Here is a 21,274-nt window from a genome sequence, read left to right as displayed (position 1 = left end):
AGTCATATCTATAGACTACATTAGACTTGGCAGTATTAAGTTGCAAGTTATTATTTAAGGATCAATTGTTGATTTGCTACGCTGGAGAGTAAGACAAGCCTCTGAACACCGGATTTAAAAAAAAATACGTGGTTCGCATATATGGAAAAACTGGCATCAAGGTCCTTCTTACCAAAGTCATTAATGACCCCAATATTGAGCCTTGAGGAACGCCTGATGAAGCAATGTATTCATCGGAAGTGTGACCATAGAGATAGACATACTAGTTCGGTTAGACAAATATGAAGAAAACAAATAACAAGGGATTCGGAAAATCCAAACGAGTTTGTGGATTAGAATTTTGTGATCTAGGCTTTTGGAAAATCAAGATATATGACGCCCATTTGAGAACTAGATATGATGAGTGCTCACATGGTTGCCATGGTTACCACTATTCAATTTAGTACAGTTAAAACAATTTAAAACCTGAGGTCCTAATCGCAGCGTTCGTCGTTCAAATTTGCCGCTACGTTAAGCCAGGACACTAGTTACTCCTGTAGCTCATTTAAATATATGTTCAGATATTTACTGAAAAACTAATAAACAGAAAGTTGTACATTCCAGCGCTACCGTGAGCTACATGACGAATTCGAATTAATTTTCTAGTATTAGTTGACCGGAAATTTTATTGCGTGCAGTTATTTTAAAATCATAGAGAAAAGTAATAAAATTACTTCCGAATTAATCTCGCTTAATTTCAAAAATAAAAAATATATACGAAACATAGGGTTGTAGATTTTTATTTCACGTTCCCACAAATTGAATTAATTTTGTATCAGACTGCAAAAGTTACCGTATTCTGGTACTAATTTGTTGCTATTTCCATATAAATTAAACCCTAGAAGCTCCTTACTTAATTCGTTCGCAAAGTTTCAGATGAATCGGAGATTATTGGAAAGTTCCTTTATTACTCTTAGCCATCCGAAATTCTACGATAAAAAATTGCTATTTCAACATCTTTTGAAGTAAATAAGTTTCGAAAGAGGCTATAACGGTTCTTTTAAACAAAATTAATTAAAACTTTTTAATAAGTTCCCTTCCCCAGAATATTGGAATCATTTTGCAAATATAAATTGTGAATACCAGAATCTTCCGTTTCCTAATTAACACGAGTAAAAACTTTTATTGCATTACTTTGATCGCGTAAAAATTGGAAGTGATTTGAAAAGAATATAACTTGACTTCAACGAGGAACAAACATAAAATAAAAGCATTAATTGTTAAAACTATGCCTTAATCAGAAGAATCAATCAACGGTATTTTATAAATAAATAATAAATAAATAAAAATAAGAATCATCCAATCCATTGTATAGTATAGACAATGAGATGCAATATACAGTGAGAGAGGAGTCGCACTCCAACCCTCAAGTTAAGCAGAATTCTGCGTATCTTCAGTTACTTGTAAAAAGGACAATATTACTCATAAAAACAACAATATAATGCAAAAATCAAAAAGAATTCCTTTAATTGCAGGACTGAATCAGTAAATTTCCCTCAACGACATTACCGGCTGTGACTTTTTTTTAAATACTGATGTCATCGAGTTTTAGATTGTTTTCACTCACATACAACTGAAAATAACCGTGCCCGATATTTTTGTTATATTTTTTGTTACCGTGTCTTGTAGTTTTGGTTAGTTTTGGTTAGATAATTTAATTCAACTTTTTTATAAGAAGGAAATCATTCTGTGAACTCTCAATTAATTCCTATGTGTATGAAATATGGATGTGGATGATAAGAGTGTACTCCACAACATTATTGACTGCCTCATTACATCGACTAAGACGATACAGAAAAGAAAACTATTACTGATAAAAAAAGAGAAAAATGTAGTGCAATAGATAGATAATTTGCATATGGCACCGAAAGATTTTGAATATGCTACTGGTAATGAAAATACCTTTTATAATACAGAGTATCTCATAAGTATCTCACATGACTTAACTTCCTTATTTTAAATACAACAATCGGTATTCTTTTGGATCGCTCAGAAAATGTTGTGGTAGGTTCCTTTAGGTTTCCCTATACTTAATCCAAACTACTACTTAGATATCTTGGTTAATTTACAAATTTTGCAAGATGTAACATCGTTTTTAACCATTTTTGACTAGCTGTAATCGTCTGTAACCAATTGGCAATCGTACTTTCGAAATTGATATTGAGCATTCATTTATCCAACGGTTTTTTCGAAAAAAATATTTTAATTGCCATTCTTATGCTTCCGTTGAAAATGTTTACTTCAAAGGTAAAAATCCTAAAGCACAGATGATCTAAGTGCTACGAATCTCTCAACTCCTTTGACGTAAATAAAATAAAAAACATACCAAACTTTATCAACTAGAAAGAATTTTGCGTTTTGATTAACTTTTGCTCACACCCTAAATGAAGAAGACCCAATACACTATATTAAACACAGGCAGAAAAAGAGAATATTAAAAAATGGATTCATCCCTGCCCTCTCTGAATGGTCAACAGTATTAAAGAACCGCAATTAGTAATGTCGACAAATTATCACAAAGTAAACTTTGAAGACCAATATTAAGAAATTGATGCATCTTCACAGCGCACGCAAAGTTGAAAAAATAGTCTACTTACTGAATAAAACGCGATCTCAATTAAAATAATAGAAATTAAGAACATTTCTAGAATTGTACATAAAATTTCTTACTGAAACAGTTCAGCAACCTTATTTCAATATTCGTTTTTGATTGTCAATACCATATTATATTTTTGTACTTCAATTCGGGTAAATGCGAACAAGAAAGTCGATTTTCGTGTTATAATTCTGTTGTTAATGTTTGCCTATACGTTGCAGGTATGGCTCCTAGAAATACTAAGATTTCAGCGCAATAACACCATATTTAACCAAGCAAGATATAAGCATTATATATCAAAATTTCAAACACATACCTCTTAATTAATTTATCCCCTTTATTTATAAAATCCCATATTGGAAAAATTCCAAAATACTCTATCGCTAATGGATTTCACGGCGAGTTAAAATTCAACTATCTTTTCCATTGCAGGTCCAACGTTGCATTCTAACCACCCAACACACAGTCGACAGTGGTAAAAAACTCCATGTAGACCCGTTCGAGACACCCCGTAGGGCCTCGGTATCGGTCCCCATCACCCACTCGTCAGGAACGGAGGGATCGAGACGTAAAGTATCGTCGTTCGAAGACAATAGTTCGGCCACCATAAGCGCCGCGTCCTCGGTGTTCGTTATTCCTAGTGACAAAGACAATAAACTAGAGGACAGTCCAAGTACTAGCGCCAAAACTCTGAGAAAGAGTCACAGTATCGCTAAGACTTGTTCGGTAGGCGGCGCGCCAATTATAAGTGTCAGTTCGGTGGTCGACGACGTCGACACTCAGCCCCTGCTCCAAGTAACAGCTCCGGAAAATCAGGAAATGAGCAAACCACCTACCCCGGAACCCGTAGAAAGGGATGAACCGTCGCCGATCGCGAGTTGCAGTCAGGAACCCATGGCGCCTTTGGCTGAACCGGACAGCGAGTCGCCGGCCAGCGAGTTGCCGCCGTCAGAAATCGTCGCGACAGCTGGCGAAGAGCAGGAAGAGGACGGGGACTTCAATAAGGCCAAGGAAGGAAAAGAAGTCGGTGAGGCAAAAAGCAACGATGTCTGTCCTTGGGAAGACGAGTAAGCTATTGTAACTTAGCCCGGCACCAAACCGCAAATATTTTGCAGGTTTTCAATAGATTTATTTTGCTGAAAATTTGAACCAACGCCGCTTTCGTAACTAGATCACAATTTGTTACCGTGCGTAAAAGATTATACCGTATGTGTCCCCTAAACCCTAAATTTAAAAAAATAGTAACAAAATTGCATTATAATTCTCAAAATGGCGTCGTCATTTTTATATTATATGGAAACCATATTTGACAATTTTGAATAAAAAAATACATAAATATTGTATAACATCGGTCCTGTTATGCTCATTACAATGCTCGTCTACACAGTACACAATATACCCCATTCGTTAATGTAAAGAAGCTCATGTCAAACTAGTAATATAAACGCTTATAACATATTGCATTATTTTGGTATTAGTAGATATATCCTAACAGGCACTGAGGACAAAGTTTTTTTTCTTGTGAAAAATCTTAATTTCGAATTATTGTACTATTTATACAGGGTGTCCCTCCGAGGACTTGGATCTATTATTGAAAAAGTTTATAACGGACCACAATGTAAAGGTTTTACCAAAGTCGAGTAATTTTTTTGATTGAAATTTACAATATCCTTTTTATTTCTCTAAGTTCTAGAAATATTTAAACCTTAACATTTTTCAAAGGAATATTTATTTTCTATAAATAAGAGATAATTCTACTACTTTGTATCTATGTATGTAATTTAGTTAACAAAGATTAATCAAAACCCGGAAATAAAACTATTTGTATATGGTAGGCAGATTATTTCGAGCAAAGCAGAATATTCAATAGACTATTTGTAATAGATCCAAGAACTGCATATTTCTCATCAAGACGTACCCACTTGATGTCCTTTCGTACGGGTACTGCTAATTATTTGTTATTTTTCCAGAGAAAGTTGTAAAGTAGACACCCCGTTCGTCAAGACATACGCAACTTTAGGATACCTCTAACAAATGGTAATGTACATTTAGTACGCCGCTAGCAGTTAAAGACTACACCCCAAAAGGAAATTAGATACGACATTGAAAATTAGGTTGCCGGCAAGATGTTCAAGTGTCTTAGCAACGTTTTAGGAAAAATATATTTGCTTGATTGAATTCCGTGTACACAAGAAATATACAAAAAAATTTAACTATTAAATCTAGTATATTAGTCGTAACCTGAGAATCGAAAAAACAATGGGAATATCAATTTTTTTGGCCCGATGAAACCGAATGGAAATTGATGTTGGTAAAAGCAAGGTCTGTAAGATATGGAGGTGAAGTTGCAGTATTTAGTGCCACCTATTCATGTCGCCGTTTACGATATTGTGTTTTTGATCTCGCTTATAGACGCGATAGTTGCACTTTTGAAATCAAAATCTTGGAACCTAATCGTGTATTTGCTCACATATAGATGCGAAATTGCTACCGCAGTTTTTCATTAACTTCGGTCGTGCCAAACCATTCAGAATTAAAGTTTGTTTTTGAAAAAGCCATTTCCGAGTTGCTTTATTTCAGATCATCGTAGGTATAGTGTTTTACATGAAGAAAAACAGCCAATTTTAACATTCAAATTGTGGGAGTACGATTAAAAATATATCTTTATAATAAAAAGGCAGGAGGCCGATTTTAAAAATAAATGACATTACCAAGAAGCTAACCCTGTCGTGGTAGATGGCGAAATACGTGAGCCCAATTGCCATCCGCCTTCGCCAACCCAGCTCTTTGGTAGAGTCGAATGAAGCCAGAAATTTCCATCAAATTAATGTTATTGTGCAACGTACCTTATAATCGATGTGCACAGCATGCTATATTTATTATTGTCGTTATATATAAGGGGTAGTATTATATACACATAGATATCAAAAAAGATGTAGGCAAAATGGATTAATGGCTGCTCAACGGTGCAGTTTGCAGTCACGAGGGTCCGCATAAAAATGTTTGATGTTTTCGATTTTCGTATTAAATAACCTATAGGCACATACTGATCTTGCATAACTAAAATGATATTCGTTGTAGATGTAGTTCTTTAGTATATGTGGAAGTTGATGTCGTTCAGCGATTTTTCTGGCGGATTTCCCAATTTAATACGGTTCTGAAATCAAGCACACATTCGCTCTGAAGTGGAAGAATCAGATCTATTTATTTTCCTCCGATTAACTTTGAAGGTTTTGTCGAGTTGAAAAGTATAACTCTCTCGCACCTTGAAAAATTGGACATCCGAAATTTTTCGCACACCTTCAAAATTAAATTGAATGATAGATTTGATCTATTACGGGTTTAATGTGTAACGGTCTTGAAGCGAACACATAATTTTCTACATTTATTATTGTTGTTTGGCAATACTTGCTGTCTTCAATGACCAGCTATTAGCAAGCGATTTAATGCCGATGAAAACATATTATGTGCTACAAACCAACAAAATAGATCATAATTTTAAAAATATTTAGATAAAATGTAAACAATGCTGGAAGATGATTAATTCGTTGACTCTTGCTATATGTGGTAGCTATTGCGATAAAACCAATGAACCAAAAGCAGTGGTACTGACTACGTCGTGTATAAAATTGATAGAAAAGAAAATTATAAAGCTTCAGGATCATTACGCAACTATTTTGTCAGTGTCGACATTGCAATAAAATATGTCTGCACCACAATTAAACGAAACGAAATAATTTTCCAATTCTTTTCTTATGTGAGCAAATAACCGGTTCAAAAAAACTATTGCGGTTCCTACTTGTAAAGGCCAACTTCACCGTAATTTTTGGCCTATTGTCGTATCGTTGTTAACCGTAAAACATTGTAGATGGTTGTTATGCTTTGACATTTGTGTAAAAATGGCCTCATGTTATACATAGTTAAAATTTGTAAATAGTGCTCCAGATTTGTCACATAATGCCAAAGTCGGGGTAAAGTACTGAATACTCGATTTTAAGGTGCACAACATCGTGAAGATTCGATAGCTTTTTGAATTTAAGTAAATTTATTGATATTAAAACACTAACAGCAACAATAGCTACATTAACATTCAACATGTAAAGGGTTAAGTAAAAAATGGGACGGTGCTGATAGTATAATGCTGCTATGGATTCGTTGAACAATAATTTTAATTGAGTGCTGTGATAAGCCTTAAACCAAATTGTCAAATTATGTTTTTTAAAGCTATCCAATCTTATGTCAAATTAGAAAGTAAAAGTAGTTAAATAAAAGAATTACAAATTACTGAAATGAAATTCAAATAAGTCGGATAAATATTCAGATAAGATCGCTTATACATTTTGTAACAGATCAAAATTCACTACAAAATGCACATAGATCGTTGATAAGAAGCGATTCTGTTCTAAATGTCGACCGTACTTACGGTCAGTGTAGTTGCACCAGCAGCTATACATATTTTAGTACACGAATTTAGCTATAAATTTTAGAACAGAATTCTTGTAGTCTTTCAAATACACCGTATTAACTACCTAAACAACCTAATATACAAATAATATTAATTTCTGTTTAAAAAAGAGAAATCAAAAAATAATGATGATAATGATAATTAATGCGTCTAAGTTACATTACTATTTTTTACTGAATTTGGCGGTGTGTAACTGATTATTTGAGCTACTTTTATCATAAGTGTAACAACCCTTAGAAATCGGGATTAAGCGAAGAGACGGTAAAGGTTCTGGGCCGTATGGTTGGATTATTCCAGGGTGCAGTTCGACTACATTTAAACATATGTAAGCACAGATATTTTATTTGAAAAGACGAAACGTTCAAATACATCTGGGGTCCAAACAACAAAAACTTAAGATTGTTTCGATGAATTTTTAAATAGGTAACAAAATGCGCCGGAACCTTTACTCGCGATCTACGATGCCAACATGAATGAAAAGTTGTAAACTATAAGCTGCGAGATTCGCTAGTGATGTAAATAGTTTTATATTTAATAGTCATTGTATTATTGATTACGATTAATAATGAAAAAAAATGTTAACAATTAATGTTCTTAAATTTTATTTATTAGACTTGTTAACAGACTAATGTCATTTTAATCTAATGTAGACTGTAAAGTGAAATGGGAATGTGATAATAGTTGTTTTTTATTTTATGACCTGATTAGTCTTATGCTTTGGAATGTAGCACATTTTTGCCATTTAACAAATTGGCATTGTGCGAAGTTTTAATGGGAGGAAATCGTATTAAAAGCTGTAACAAAAAGCTCGCACATAGTGGGCATTGATTGTCCTCCTATATCAATGGCATTCACTTAAGAAAAAAATGCTTTAGTTTTTTTCATTCTTATTGATTCATATTAACAGGTATAAAAAATAATAAGGGTCAACTGTCCCGTAATCAATATTTCAAAGCTGTCGATCTTTAAGTATTAATAATAGAAAAATTTATTTAAAAAAAAACACACTAAACAAAAACAAAATATATTAACATTAACAACTAAACCAAAGACTACAATCATGAATAATAATGGATTCGCCGTATTAGGAGTAATAGCAATGAAAAATTTTGAATGTATAATCATTTTAGGCACTAGTTTGATATCGAACGAGCAGAGGGAGTGCTTAATAAACAAGTAAGCAATTTTTGAGTACATTTTTGCAAAACAACATGAGTACATCGAAATACCATCGGTGGCTAAAATCGACCGAAAACATGCCATCGTACTCAAACCCGTCACTAAATAAACTATCGAAAACATTCTTGATCACGACCATGGTTAACGAATCTGACTTCTCAAAGTGGCACTTTGAACACGCCTAGTGAGTGTATTATTTTAAAGTAGGGAATAGAAAATTAAAATATTATGAAACAAGTACGGCAAACGGTATTTGACTCACGAGTTCGCAAAACGACACGAATACATTCATTGACATGACCGTCAGAATTGACAAACGTCAAAATTCAAGGAGTGGGAAATATCTCCGAAAACATCCAGTTGCTCCCAAGTCCGTGCGGTAATATATATATATATATATATATATATATATATATATATATATATATATATATATATATATATATATATATATATATATATATATATATATATATATATATATAATTTATTGTTGTTTTGATTTGATTTTTCAAGACATACAGTAAGGCAATATTTTTATACGGCTAGTTGTTCTCGGGAAGAACAACTAGCCGTATAAAAATATAATATATAAATATAAAAATATTGCAGAACAAAAGTTAACTAAAAGTAAAGAAATTTGTATTTGAAAATCACATTGAATAGAAAAGTCAAATCTCTCTACATCGATTTTTTACCATAAAACTTTACTAATAAACTGCTTACTACGTAATGTAAGTTTTTTTAATTTATCTCCCATTCACGTAAGTTTGCAACAAAAGTTTCATATCGCTTTAAGATTAAAGATTAAAAATTTAAAATTAAAAAATTATTTAAAATATTGTGGGTGTGGGACTTCCGGTTTACCAGAAATTGACAATTAACTTTTATTTTAAGAGCCTATAAATTTAATGTATTTTTAATTCTAAAACAAATTTGTGTAATGTGGCCTTGTCTATTTCCCACATTACAACGTACCGCATGTCCCAAAATTTCAAAAATAATTTTAAATTTTAAAATGCCATAAACTTTTATTCTTCACTAGGGTGTTGAAGAAGAAATATTTTTCTTTCTTACATTTTTCTTCTTTACTAACATATAGGTATTACTCGAAATCCTAGGATATTTAAAAATGTGATTGGAATGACTATGAAACAATTTTCTTTTTCACTTTTAAACGATTGTTCGCATAAAATGTCCACAACTATTTAATCCCCTTATGAGAGCTCTGACGCTCTCAGTTTTAATAAAGCGAACGGATTGGTTTATTAATATGACCTTTTGTGCTACACGAAAAACTAAACGTGTGGGGAATCTGCAGCTTAAAAGAATTGTGTTAAGTGAATATATAAATTCATATTTAAATTTATTCTGATTTTTTTAAAGAGATAATAATGAAATGGTTTATTGTGGTTATTTTTACATCAGCAGGTAATATAATAAAGTCATCAAAGCCGATTTGAAAGTGATATATGATAATGTATTTAGTGTTATGTTTCGAATACGATAAAAATAATATATCAGCCTTGGATGATGTGGTTGCGATAAAGCAGAAATGCAACAAACATGGAAAAGATGACTCATATGAACGATTAACGGTATGTATACTATATAGCATGTTATATACATATAAACTTAACTCATCTCTTCCGTACCAAAAAGCGACAAATATCTCGCACACAAATTTTGAAATGAAAAACATTTTGCATTCATTTGTCAATAAAATGAGTTTTATGGTAGGGTGGTGATAAAATCGCTACTTTTTTTCATATATATATATATATATATATATATATATATATATATATATATATATATATATATATATATATATATATATATATATATATATATATATATATATATATATATATATATATATATATATATATATATATATATATATATATATATATATATATATATATATATATATATATATATATATATATATATATATATATATATATATATATATATATATATATATATGATGACACTATATTCCGGGATATCATCCGTTCGCTCGTTGAACTCCGACTGGAATCCTGCAAATCCTGCATCCGACTGGAATCCTGCAGACGTTTCGCCAAAATCTCACTTGGCATCTTCAATGCTCGCGCTCCGAAAACACTTCGAGTGTTTTATATATATATATATATATATATATATATATATATATATATATATATATATATATATATATATATATATATGATGACACTATATTCCGGGATATCATCCGTTCGCTCGTTGAACTCCGACTGGAATCCTGCATCCGACTGGAATCCTGCAAATCCTGCATCCGACTGGAATCCTGCAGACGTTTCGCCAAAATCTCACTTGGCATCTTCAATGCTCGCGCTCCGAAAACACTTCGAGTGTTTTATATATATATATATATATATATATATATATATATATATATATATATATATATATATATATATATATATATATATATATATATATATATATATATATATATATATATATATATATATATATATATATATATATATATATTTAGGTCAGTATTTCCTTTTTCCTCGTTTCTTTGGTCGGAGACACTACGATCAGTTTGTCCTGATAACGGTTTTATAGAATACCGATTATCAAATCGAAGTCTTATAAAAACTTTAGACAATGTATATATTGTTTCATACAATGCCTTATAGTTTGACGCATTCTACATAATACCTAATAGTTTTCTATGCAATGCCGGATTTTAAACGTTTTTTCATTCCGTTTCTGTTGTCAAGTTTTCTAGTTATCATTGAAATATTGTAGAAATAATAAACAATGTTAAATTCACGCAACACGGTGACGAATCCCGTGACGCGATGGTGTTTTTATTTGTAATTAGGCAGGTATAGAGGCAATGATTATTTTCAAAACGCTATAAATACATTATTCAATTCAAATTTCTGTAAAGTAACACAAACTCCAAGTATCAGCAAATTAATAAACAAAATTTAGAATTAACCCACCAGCACCAAAAAATTTTATCAGCGGTCATAATCTAGAAACACAGAGCTATTTTAATTTAATTTTAATATTGTTTTTACCCATTATTACCCATAAAAACACTTACTATTCTGAAAAAGCCATAGCTATTCTAAAATCTCCTAGTCTAGATGTTCATTACCGATTTGCTTTCCTACTCTTCCGCAATTTTCAACATTTACGCAAGCTATAGTGGATATCATATATTGATTTCATCAAATCACATAGTTATTCGATATTTAGAGGTCCTGTCCATGCTGATAATCCATGAAGCTCTGATGAATAAAAATTTTGAGATAGGGCGTTTAATATACGCACTCGGTCTTTGGAAATCTCGTTTTCAACCAATAATACCTGTCAGTTTTTATCGCCACTATATTATCTATTAGCTGTATGGTTCAAAGACATTATATTATAAATACATTGACTGAAAACTGTTCACCAGATTTATGAATGGTTCCACACACTCAACAGCACAAAACTAACAACACCTGGGATCAAACTGCGTGATTTAACCGCGAGAATGAGAAAATGGAGTCTCTTTTTATCGTAGTTGATATTAAGACATTCTTTTTCGCAAGGGTATAAGGTTAACACCTCGCAAATAACATAAACACAACGAAACGGGTAGTCTGGTCTCTTCATTGTGCAGTTTCCTATTTAATGACAAATTATAGCACTTTGCCAATTAGACTCTGTAGTAATATTAATTAAGTCGGCGTTGCAGGTACAAAAAATTGTTAAATAAAAGGATGACAATTGACAATGACAAATTACAATTGCGCATAAAAATTGTTCAACCTGATGCATCGTACATATTCTTAATTGCATTTTTAAGGAGGCCATAGAGAAGACTATGACCTGTATCGACGAGATCGTGCATTTTGAGAGTGTGAATGCCGAATTCGAGAAAGCCAGGAAAACAGGTTCTTTGGATGAACTTTTTGGAAAGTACTGCACCAGAAGGCCCGAGTTTCGAAAATGCCTGTCGATGACGACGGATGTCGCCGAGGAATGTCTGTTGCAAAATGAACGGGAGTCGTTAAGTGACATGGGGAAATGGGTCGAACAGATTACAGAGTTTGCCTGTTTTAAAAATGGCGATAGAATTGCAAGTGAGCAAAAAGCCGGGTTCTGTATTTTTCACAAAAGCGCAGCGCAGGTTCTTTGCTATCGAAAATGTGTTGAATAAATAAATTTGGAGAATTTCAACATTTACATTTATATTTTTGCATGATGCAGCGCAAAAAGCGACTAAAATGCTAGCAAAATTCAATTTATTTTATTTCCAATGCCAACGCTTTTTACATTAGGGAATTTTGACATGCTCACAACGCCTCGTGAACGTTTCTACGCTATTCCCTATTTAAAGTGCACAGAATTGTGCCGCTGCAACTCTGATCGCTACTTAACGATAATATATAAGGGTTTCCCCAAACTCGATTGCCTATTACAAGTATATGAAAATGGGTCTTTACACTTCCTTTTTTTAATGTTAGGTTTTATGACAATTCCTGAAGCTTGGGCTATTTTAGAGATAAAAATTATTTTAGAAAATTTAGCAAAAACATCCATTACGAAAAAAATCTACTCGAACCACATAAATAATTATATTTCAATCGTTTTTTACAAAAATCTGAAATTTTGAGAGTCTGCTGTTGTTGGCTGGAGTTTGCAGGATTCTGCACATTTTGCAAAATATGCAACTGTAAATTATACCTCAATTTAAAGGGGAACCGTATTTTATTTCGGAAATAAAGACAACCCATTTCTGACCGTTACCGACCGAGATAAAAGCAAAACACTAGAATCATGCAATTTAAACAAATACGACTGTTTCGGTAGTAAACCTTAGCGATTTATAAAAAAAAATTATGAGTCCAATTTATAATGAATTCTTAATATAATAAACAAAATGGGGTTAAATTAAATGTAATAACTCGTTGATTGAATGTAATTTCGCCATATCAAAATAACGTAAATTTATAAATAAATTAAATTGTTTGATAAATGCTAATGCTAATTGAACTGCCACACTATATTGCCATGGCTTCTAGTGTTTTGCGTTTAACTCCAAACGGTTCAAAATAGTTATTGTATATTGTAATACTTTTAGATCAAGAATGAATAGTTATTTTTATTGCCATAATAAAATACATTTGTATATTTTACAAAATGTGCATAATTTTATAAACTCCCCGCATGCAATACCTAAATGTTATGACAACCTGGCAGGAATTTTAGTTAGGCACATATTTCAATTAATGCGGGGATAATATATTGCCAACCTACCAAAAAAGCGTTCTAAAATTATTGTAATATAGCTTTCGAACCCTGTCTTGGCAAATTTACTGCTCAATTTTAACCTCTTTGGCCTCCAACTTGAGTGAAGAAGATAATCAAAATGTAATTCTAATTCTAATTAGGTAGCATTATTTTAAATAGGTTTAAAGAAAGCATTTCCTATTTGAGTTGTCTACTTACACTTATTATTAGTCGACCTCATAGGTTGTCCTCTAAAACATAATAAATAATTCATAAGTTAAAATTTATTTCTAATCAATTTAAGTAAAAACGAATATAAAATTAAAACGACAACAAATATGAAAAAAGAAAGCTTGAAAATATCACTCATAACATATAACACAAAAATAGCTAGCTAAGCATTGTTGTATAAATACATATGTTGCTTTTACATATATTTGTACTTACACTGCTTGAAACTCGAAGTTAATAATATTACGCAACAAGTGCGGTAAACGGCATTTGATTCACGAGTTTATTTGACACGAGCGGAGCGAGTGTTTAATAAACGAGTGACTTAAAAAGTTTACCGATCGTGTTGCATACTATACTTTTTCTGCGACGGTTAGTTTTTAACACCGCGCGCGGACATTTTCGCAAAACAACAAGAATACGATCACTGACGTGACCGTCAGAATTCACAAACGTCAAATTCAAGCCGTGTGAAATATCTCCGAAAACATCCGATTGCTCCCAAACCCATGCGGTAAAATCCCGGGATTATCCGAAGTGGCTCGGATCGGTGGGAAACGAAACTGACGTGGTAAAGTGGCGCTTCCCGCACGCTGGGTCGGTGTGTAGTTAGGTATTTTACAGACGGGAGTAGAAAAACTATTTATAAAATATATTGTCTTAGCATCTCTAATCAAAACTAAATTTACAAATAGGTACCCAACAACTGAGCTTTATGCAAATATTTATTATTATATTTTTCCTGAATCTAGTAAAATACATATAACAACATTAGTGTGAATTTACCAATATTATCACTTAAAATGGAAACTACAATATTAATTATAAATCTGGAATAATCTCCATAAGTAAAATAAATTTTAATATTATAACTTTTTTTTCCAAGACGAAATAACTGAAAAACCAGAAAAGATAAACAGTTAATAATATAAAATAATCAAAAGAATTTTTAAAACCTACTTAAACACAATATTTGATTTTGTAGTGTTTGTCGCCGAAGGCGGAATAGACTGCTTAATATCTCGAACGAGGGATATATTAAATTGTATAAACGATACCCTAAAATTCGGAGAAGTCCATTTTGATACGACTGACATTGATATCCCAAATATGTCAATTAATAAGGAAAAATGTCGGTAAGTAAATTTTAAAAACTGAAAGTTGTTTATACTTACAGCGTAACCAAAAGGTGAACAAAAGATGATCCCTGATTGGTTGTGTGCTCACTAAAAAATAATACATTGTGATATCTGCGTCTTTTTCTCCATTGTTAAACGCCTTATTATAGTCGCCCTAGTAAAACCCACAACAAATTAGTTTAACAAAACTCAAATATGATAATTTCAAGAGAAAATTATAAAAGTGTGCCATTATTACATTCAAGAAAATAGAAAATCCTTGTCCGTTCAAATGTTTATATTTTCTATGGTTCATTTTGTACCGGTTGTCTGGTAAAATGTCTTTTTGATCTATAGAAAAATGAACCTCTAAAGGGTGCTGCGTTTTTTTATAAATAAAACCACCCATAGAGTTTTCTGTTACAGATTGAAAAAAATTGCTTGTATTTTCTTAGTAATTTATTAAAAATGAAACACTATTGCGTTTGTTACTTTTTTTCGTTAAAAATAGTGCATTTTTCTAAATAAGGATACTTGTTTAATTAAGGCCTCGAGCTACCCAAAAGCATTTTGTTTTAGGTCTTTATCCACATCTGATAAACCGAATATTCTAAAAGGGGCCCCTACTAGTGGCCACCATATTATATTTTCATTAAATTATCTCAAGTTCATTGAAAGTTGTTAAAAAAAACCTATTTGCCAGCGACATCCTTTAGGGACTCCTAAATTTAATTTAAAAAAATTTTATTGAATAAAAAATTCTTGCAGGTAATCAATTCTTCTACGGTACAGTGCAAAACCGTCGATAATTTAAAAGAATATACTTATAGTGTCACGAAATCTTGAACATTAATTACCATGAAAAATTATACTATACAACTTATTCTAACTATTAACCCCTTTTGTAGGGATTTTACAAAGATTCAGGAGTGCATAGTTCAGGACTTGGAGAAGAACTGCATAAAACATACGTCGGCAAATATGGTGGATTCTTTGCTAGAATTCATCAAAAGAAACGCATGCAATTCACCAAAGGAAAAGAGAAGTAAGTATCTTAATTGCGGAATTTATTTAATATTCGTTATTTTTATTTAGTTCATATAGTTATTATTTAATTAATAGTCATTATAATTATATAAAATTAGACATTACAAACATTATTTTTTTAAATATTGTAATAATATAGATTTTGTGTTAACGAAACCAGTAACATCATCAACTGAGCCAAACTAAAATTTTCTTCGCTTTGGTTTTGACGCAAGTATCAAGATTTCCAAGGTCACGATAAATAGCAGATCTCCAAAATTGGTTCACTCTAATTAGACAATTGCCATCCTTGAGGAATCTCGTATGGCCAATGACTCAAATACACGTGCAAAATAAGTTGCAAATCCCTTGTTACTTATATATATATGTAGTTTGTATAAATATGTATATACACAGATATATATACTCTTTAATTGCATTAGAACTACGACTCTCGTCGCCGCCAATGAAGAAAAATCGCTGAATGCGTGCAGCAGCTTATCGCTAAGTCCTAATTTCTGGTAATTAGATAAAACGTCCATAGCCTGGCGTTCAAAGATCACGCCAAATTGACCTTTCGGAAGATATTTCATTCTAAACTGAATAGATTGCAGTCGAAACTATATTTTCTTCTGTATAGTGCAGTGAATTAAGTGTAAAAAATTCAATACATAATGGAACATAAACTTTTTCTGATATTTCTCGCAATAGGTAAGTTACTTTTTATTATCATTTTTGTAGAATAAAATCTGAGATATAGATTGCTAACGATTTGTTGTTGCAATTAAACTAAATACGTGTTCAAAAATCATTTTCACGGGGTATAATAATAATCTAAACGCGTAGCCCGTTTATTATGGGACACATTATCTCAAAACCTACAAAAATAATATATACAGCATGCTTTTATGTCCATAGAAAAGCGACAACTTTCTTATTTTAAATAAAACACCCTGTACATTAAGGCATTTTTTATTTCCCTGGAATGATTGAACACACTTCAGCTCTAATATCTCATACTTGTGTTTTTAAGCTTTTAACATATTTTGAATTTTATGTCGACAGTGACATTTGCAACTTTAATATCTATCGATTTCCGCTATTGCAATTTGGGCGTTGATTATTATTATAAAAGGATAGCCGCTTCTGATGTTTTTAAAATAAATCGTTAAAATGGTATCATATTTAGCATTCCAAAAAGTGTGACTTTATATAACCTATTTCAAAAACGTGTAGATTTTGGGACATAAGCGTGTGTATAAAATTTTATAAAATACTACTTCGATGAACAGTCATTCATTTATAATTATGTTTCTCGTATAGGTGTCAGTTATGCTGAAATAGACTTATCGAATCCGCCGAAAGTAAATATTGATGATTTGCCGTTGATAAAGGAGAAATGTGAAAAACAAGGAAAACCTGAAACTTATGGGAAACTAAAAGTATGTACAGAATAGATAGCTGACGCTAAAAGTTATTAAGCAATTCAAACAATATATTATTTAAAACTATGCTTATATGCTTATACTTATTTTTATTGTTATTATTTCTGAATTCTTATTGTTTAATTAGCAACTTTGATCCTATTTATTGTTTTTTATTGATGTTAAGCATTGTTTTATTTTTCTGGATAGTAATGATTCACACCTATTAGGAGATTGGGTTCGTGGCCCAATTTACACTGGTTATTATTTAAAAAATTGTACATGTTCACTAACCCTATATTTTAGGAAAAAATTCAGGAAACCAAAACCTGTATCGAAGGTTTAATCGATATTAACGGCATAAAAAACGAAATTGAAGAGTCTAAGAAAACGGGATCGATGGACGAAGTGTTTGGAAAATATTGCAACAGACGCCCGCAATTGAAGGAGTGCATTCAAAAAAGCGTCGACGTAGCCAAAGAGTGCATGGAAGAAAGTGAAAAGCAGGCGCTCAATGTAACCGCAGATTTGCTCGAGGAAATTGGAAACTTTGCTTGTTTCCACGATGGGGATAGACTTGCCAGTAAGCAATAAACAAGGCAACACTTTTTACGAAATTTTATAATCTACAAGACGTTTGGCAACTTTGATACAATACTGATAAGAAATTTGATTTTTTTTTTCTCTAAATCATCCGGTACTTTCATAATTAAAATGTCACCATGTTTTTCTTCATTTTATCATATTTGTCACAAAAATTTGTTCCAATAATTTTCTGAGAATTCAAAAACCATAAAACAAAAATCGTTTTTGTTGGAACTAATTTATTTACATAATAGATAAAGATACTCTTTAGGCCCTACATTCATATAAAATGTTTTACTAGTTTTGACTGTACTCTTAGCTCCATAAGTTTTTTTCCAACTTCACCAAGCATTTTGTCTAAGAAATTGACAACTGGCTTGAAATGTACGTTAAGACTTACGTTAGTCCAATAATGGGACTAACCAAAACTTTTCTAAAATAATTTTTGTATTATTTGATGTATCGTTGAGGTACTTTGCATAAATAAAAACGAAACAATTGTCCCTCAAAAACCACTGTGTTTAACTTTTAGATAACAGATAAATACTATCCTTGGTGTAAGAGTTGATTTTAACAACCATTACAACCTTTTTGAGAATTTTTATTTAAATGGTAAATACATTGCGATTTGAAAAAACTTTTGCAATTGAAGTATTCAGGGTAGATATTTTGTCGTCGGGAATTCGTATAACGCAAGATGAACTAAACATTTGTTTTTAATACTTAGCTATAGACTTTACTACTCTAAAATTTAATAATGTCCCGAAAGGCAATAAATTTGATTTACATATTCGTTATAAAAATCTGGGTAACTGCATGGGATGCTCATTATAAAAAAATTATCACTTTTTACTGTAAATATAAGATTAAGAAAAAAGATCATTATTGAAATCCCGCTGTTTTTTTGAAATAGTTTGGGCGCATATTTATACATGTTTTATTCTCTACTATCAAAGCCCAAAAAAACTGATATTCAATAAGATACACAGATAGCGGTATACTTTCATTTTCTTTAACAGCAAAAAAAATAAATAAAACCGGAACTCTTCTTTTAGTGTTTGTCGCTGAAGGGGGGCTCGAATGTCTTAAATCCAGATCTGAAGCCATCCAGAAGTGCATTAACGATACTATCAAAATAGATACTGCTGCATTTTCTACATTTTCTCCAAATTCCCTTCCTGCGACTATTCCGAATTTTACAGTAAACCAAGAAAAATGCGAGTGAGTATGCTTGTTTCTTTGGATTTCCTAAGAATGTAGCAGCTGGGTTTATTTTTTTTAATAAAACATTTGTTTTTCTAGTGATCTTACGAAACTTCAGCAATGCGTAGTAAAAGATTTGGAAGACAACTGCAAGGATAGTACACCAGCAAACATCATCGAGGCTGTTTTCAAATTCATTAAAAAAACCGCTTGTAAAAACCCGAAGCAAAGAAGAAGTATGTTTTAATTATTTTATCACTACATAAAATTTTGGCAATAAAGGATTAATGGAAATAGTTTTTTTTTCTATCGATTTTGGTTAGTCATGTGTTAACAGATATTCTATATAGTTGTGTCGCTCCTTTGGTATTACCTCGAATACTTGCAGTTGGTAGTATAGTCGGCATTTACCGGGAATTTTCATGTATCAGTTTTTCATAATTTTAATCTTTATAGTGATCTTCATCCTTATTATAATTACTATAAGAATTCTTGTTAATATTGTGATTTACAATTTTTATAAAATGGTTATTTTTAGATGTTTTTTAATTAATAGTGTAATTAATTCTTAATCTAATATAAAATAGAGTGAAACTGGCATATCTGATATTTTTCTACCAAGCCGTTTGCTACCCCTTCCTGCATACGTAACATCTTTAAAATCATCCCATCCTGCTTTTCTTTACAGGGAATTTCCAAAACTTGTTACAAACTTACGCATGAAAAGACATTTTTCAAGTTTACATTATAATTTTTATTGGTTTAAAAAACCTCATTTTTCTTTATCGATTCTGGTCTTATGATATTCGTAACAACCTTCGTTCAAATAATATCTCAATAAATACCCATGGTATTTGCAATTTAATATACTTAATACTTAAATAAATTTAATCGCTTTATTTTTTCCTGATTTAAGACAACTTTTAGGTTTGAATGTTTTTTATCAATTTTATATAACATAATACCTATGTTTACTACATTGTTTAACATTTTTAAGTGAAAAAGCAAAAAAAAGTCAACTGAAATTATTTTTGTTTTAGATAATCAAATGCAGTCACGCAGACTGGTTAAAAGGACTATCGTCCAATTCGCTTTTACAAACAGTAGCCTTTCGACGATTGCAAAACTTCAGCAAATCTGCCAAAAATACGGCTCTGAAGATAGTGTCTTGAATTTAATGGTTTGTGATGGTATCAATCTTCAAACTCGCATAGTGTTTTATTATGAATTGGGGTTTAAACTTTCTTTAAATTATTTGTAGATTGCAATAAATAAGACGCATTGTAAACCCATTAGGTTTCTGGTTACTCCAAGGGAAGATATGATTGCTGACTTACGGTCGTGCAGCAAACCTCTGATTTTGGCAATGGAAGATTGTTTAAAGGAGGAAGCCAAATATTTCCCTACATTTTTGATGGAAAATATAATTTCCGTTTTAGAATTTGGTTACACTTACGCGAACACCCTTCAAAGTAAGAACCTTCCGCTTAACTTCCAATTTATTTTTAAACGCTACTTACCTAATTTTTCCATGTTTCCATCTATGTTATTTGTTAAGGAAGTTACGGTTTCTTTTTTGATCCAATTGACACCTTCTTATGGATATTATTTTTAAAGCGCTTTATAAACTGCTTATTATATAAAAACAGCTGTTCTAATAAAAACTCCAAAAAATAATTTAGTCAAGCCTAAGTTAATACAAAAATATGCAATGCTTTCTAAATTATTTTAGAGGCTACCTCAAACAGAGAACTTTTACAGTGCTTTCAAGATATAAAAAGAAATAAAAATAGAAATCTTCTCATCGCCTGCTTTAAAGAAAATGTTCAAAACGACATTTTCAATGAAATGAACATACCGCCAAAAGAAACTATGTGTGGGTAAGTTTTTTCATAATGTTATTAAATCTAAATTTCCATTATGATTTTTTTTTATTTTCAGCAAAATGTATTCATTAAACAATTGCGTTAAAGAAGTCATAAAAAAAGTATGCATCAATGATGTTGAAATCGACACTCTTATAAGAGATCTTGTAAATGCTCTTCACAAACCATGCTTCAATCATTGAAAGAAACACTACATATATATAACAAAGTACTAAAGTCATAAGATAACATTTGTTTTGATATGGTAATTT

The 21,274-nt window shown here is 31.4% G+C and overlaps 2 protein-coding genes across 6 annotated transcripts in view; both read left to right on the top strand.

The window, feature by feature from the left end:
- The window catches only part of LOC132702830 (regulator of G-protein signaling 11), a 161,104-nt gene extending 153,307 nt beyond the window's left edge, over positions 1-7,797 (top strand). For 2 of the 4 annotated variants that reach the window (XM_060671640.1, XM_060671642.1), the window contains 2 exons: positions 3,068-3,702; positions 4,606-7,797. In XM_060671640.1, the coding sequence (XP_060527623.1) occupies positions 3,068-3,702; positions 4,606-4,666 (696 nt within the window). In that variant the 3' untranslated portion in view covers positions 4,667-7,797. The remainder of the gene's footprint in view (positions 1-3,067; positions 3,703-4,605) is intronic. The other 2 variants (XM_060671641.1, XM_060671643.1) reach the window with 2 other exon arrangements.
- Positions 7,798-9,525: 1,728 nt separating this feature from the next.
- LOC132702831 (27 kDa hemolymph protein-like) lies at positions 9,526-21,221 on the top strand. 2 transcript variants are annotated; one of them, XM_060671645.1, is made up of 9 exons: positions 9,526-9,710; positions 9,768-9,877; positions 12,124-12,400; positions 14,767-14,917; positions 15,808-15,944; positions 20,178-20,317; positions 20,399-20,609; positions 20,870-21,017; positions 21,079-21,221. In XM_060671645.1, exons 1-9 carry the CDS (start codon positions 9,674-9,676, stop codon positions 21,203-21,205), a joined length of 1,338 nt encoding a protein of 445 aa, XP_060527628.1. In that variant the 5' UTR covers positions 9,526-9,673; the 3' UTR covers positions 21,206-21,221. The 2 variants fall into 2 exon arrangements, with proteins under 2 accessions (XP_060527628.1, XP_060527627.1); XM_060671644.1 differs by lacking the exons at positions 9,526-9,710; positions 9,768-9,877; positions 12,124-12,400; positions 14,767-14,917; positions 15,808-15,944 and adding exons at positions 16,361-16,636; positions 17,249-17,367; positions 17,656-17,932; positions 18,990-19,155; positions 19,237-19,373.
- The last annotated feature ends 53 nt before the right edge of the window (positions 21,222-21,274 follow it).

The sequence above is a fragment of the Cylas formicarius genome, unplaced genomic scaffold, assembly GCF_029955315.1.
Source record: "Cylas formicarius isolate icCylForm1 unplaced genomic scaffold, icCylForm1.1 PGA_scaffold_6__28_contigs__length_40554024, whole genome shotgun sequence".
Classification (NCBI taxonomy): Eukaryota; Metazoa; Arthropoda; class Insecta; order Coleoptera; family Brentidae; genus Cylas; species Cylas formicarius.
Note: the sequence above shows the minus strand (reverse complement) of the source record. Positions and strands in the feature narration are given on the sequence as shown.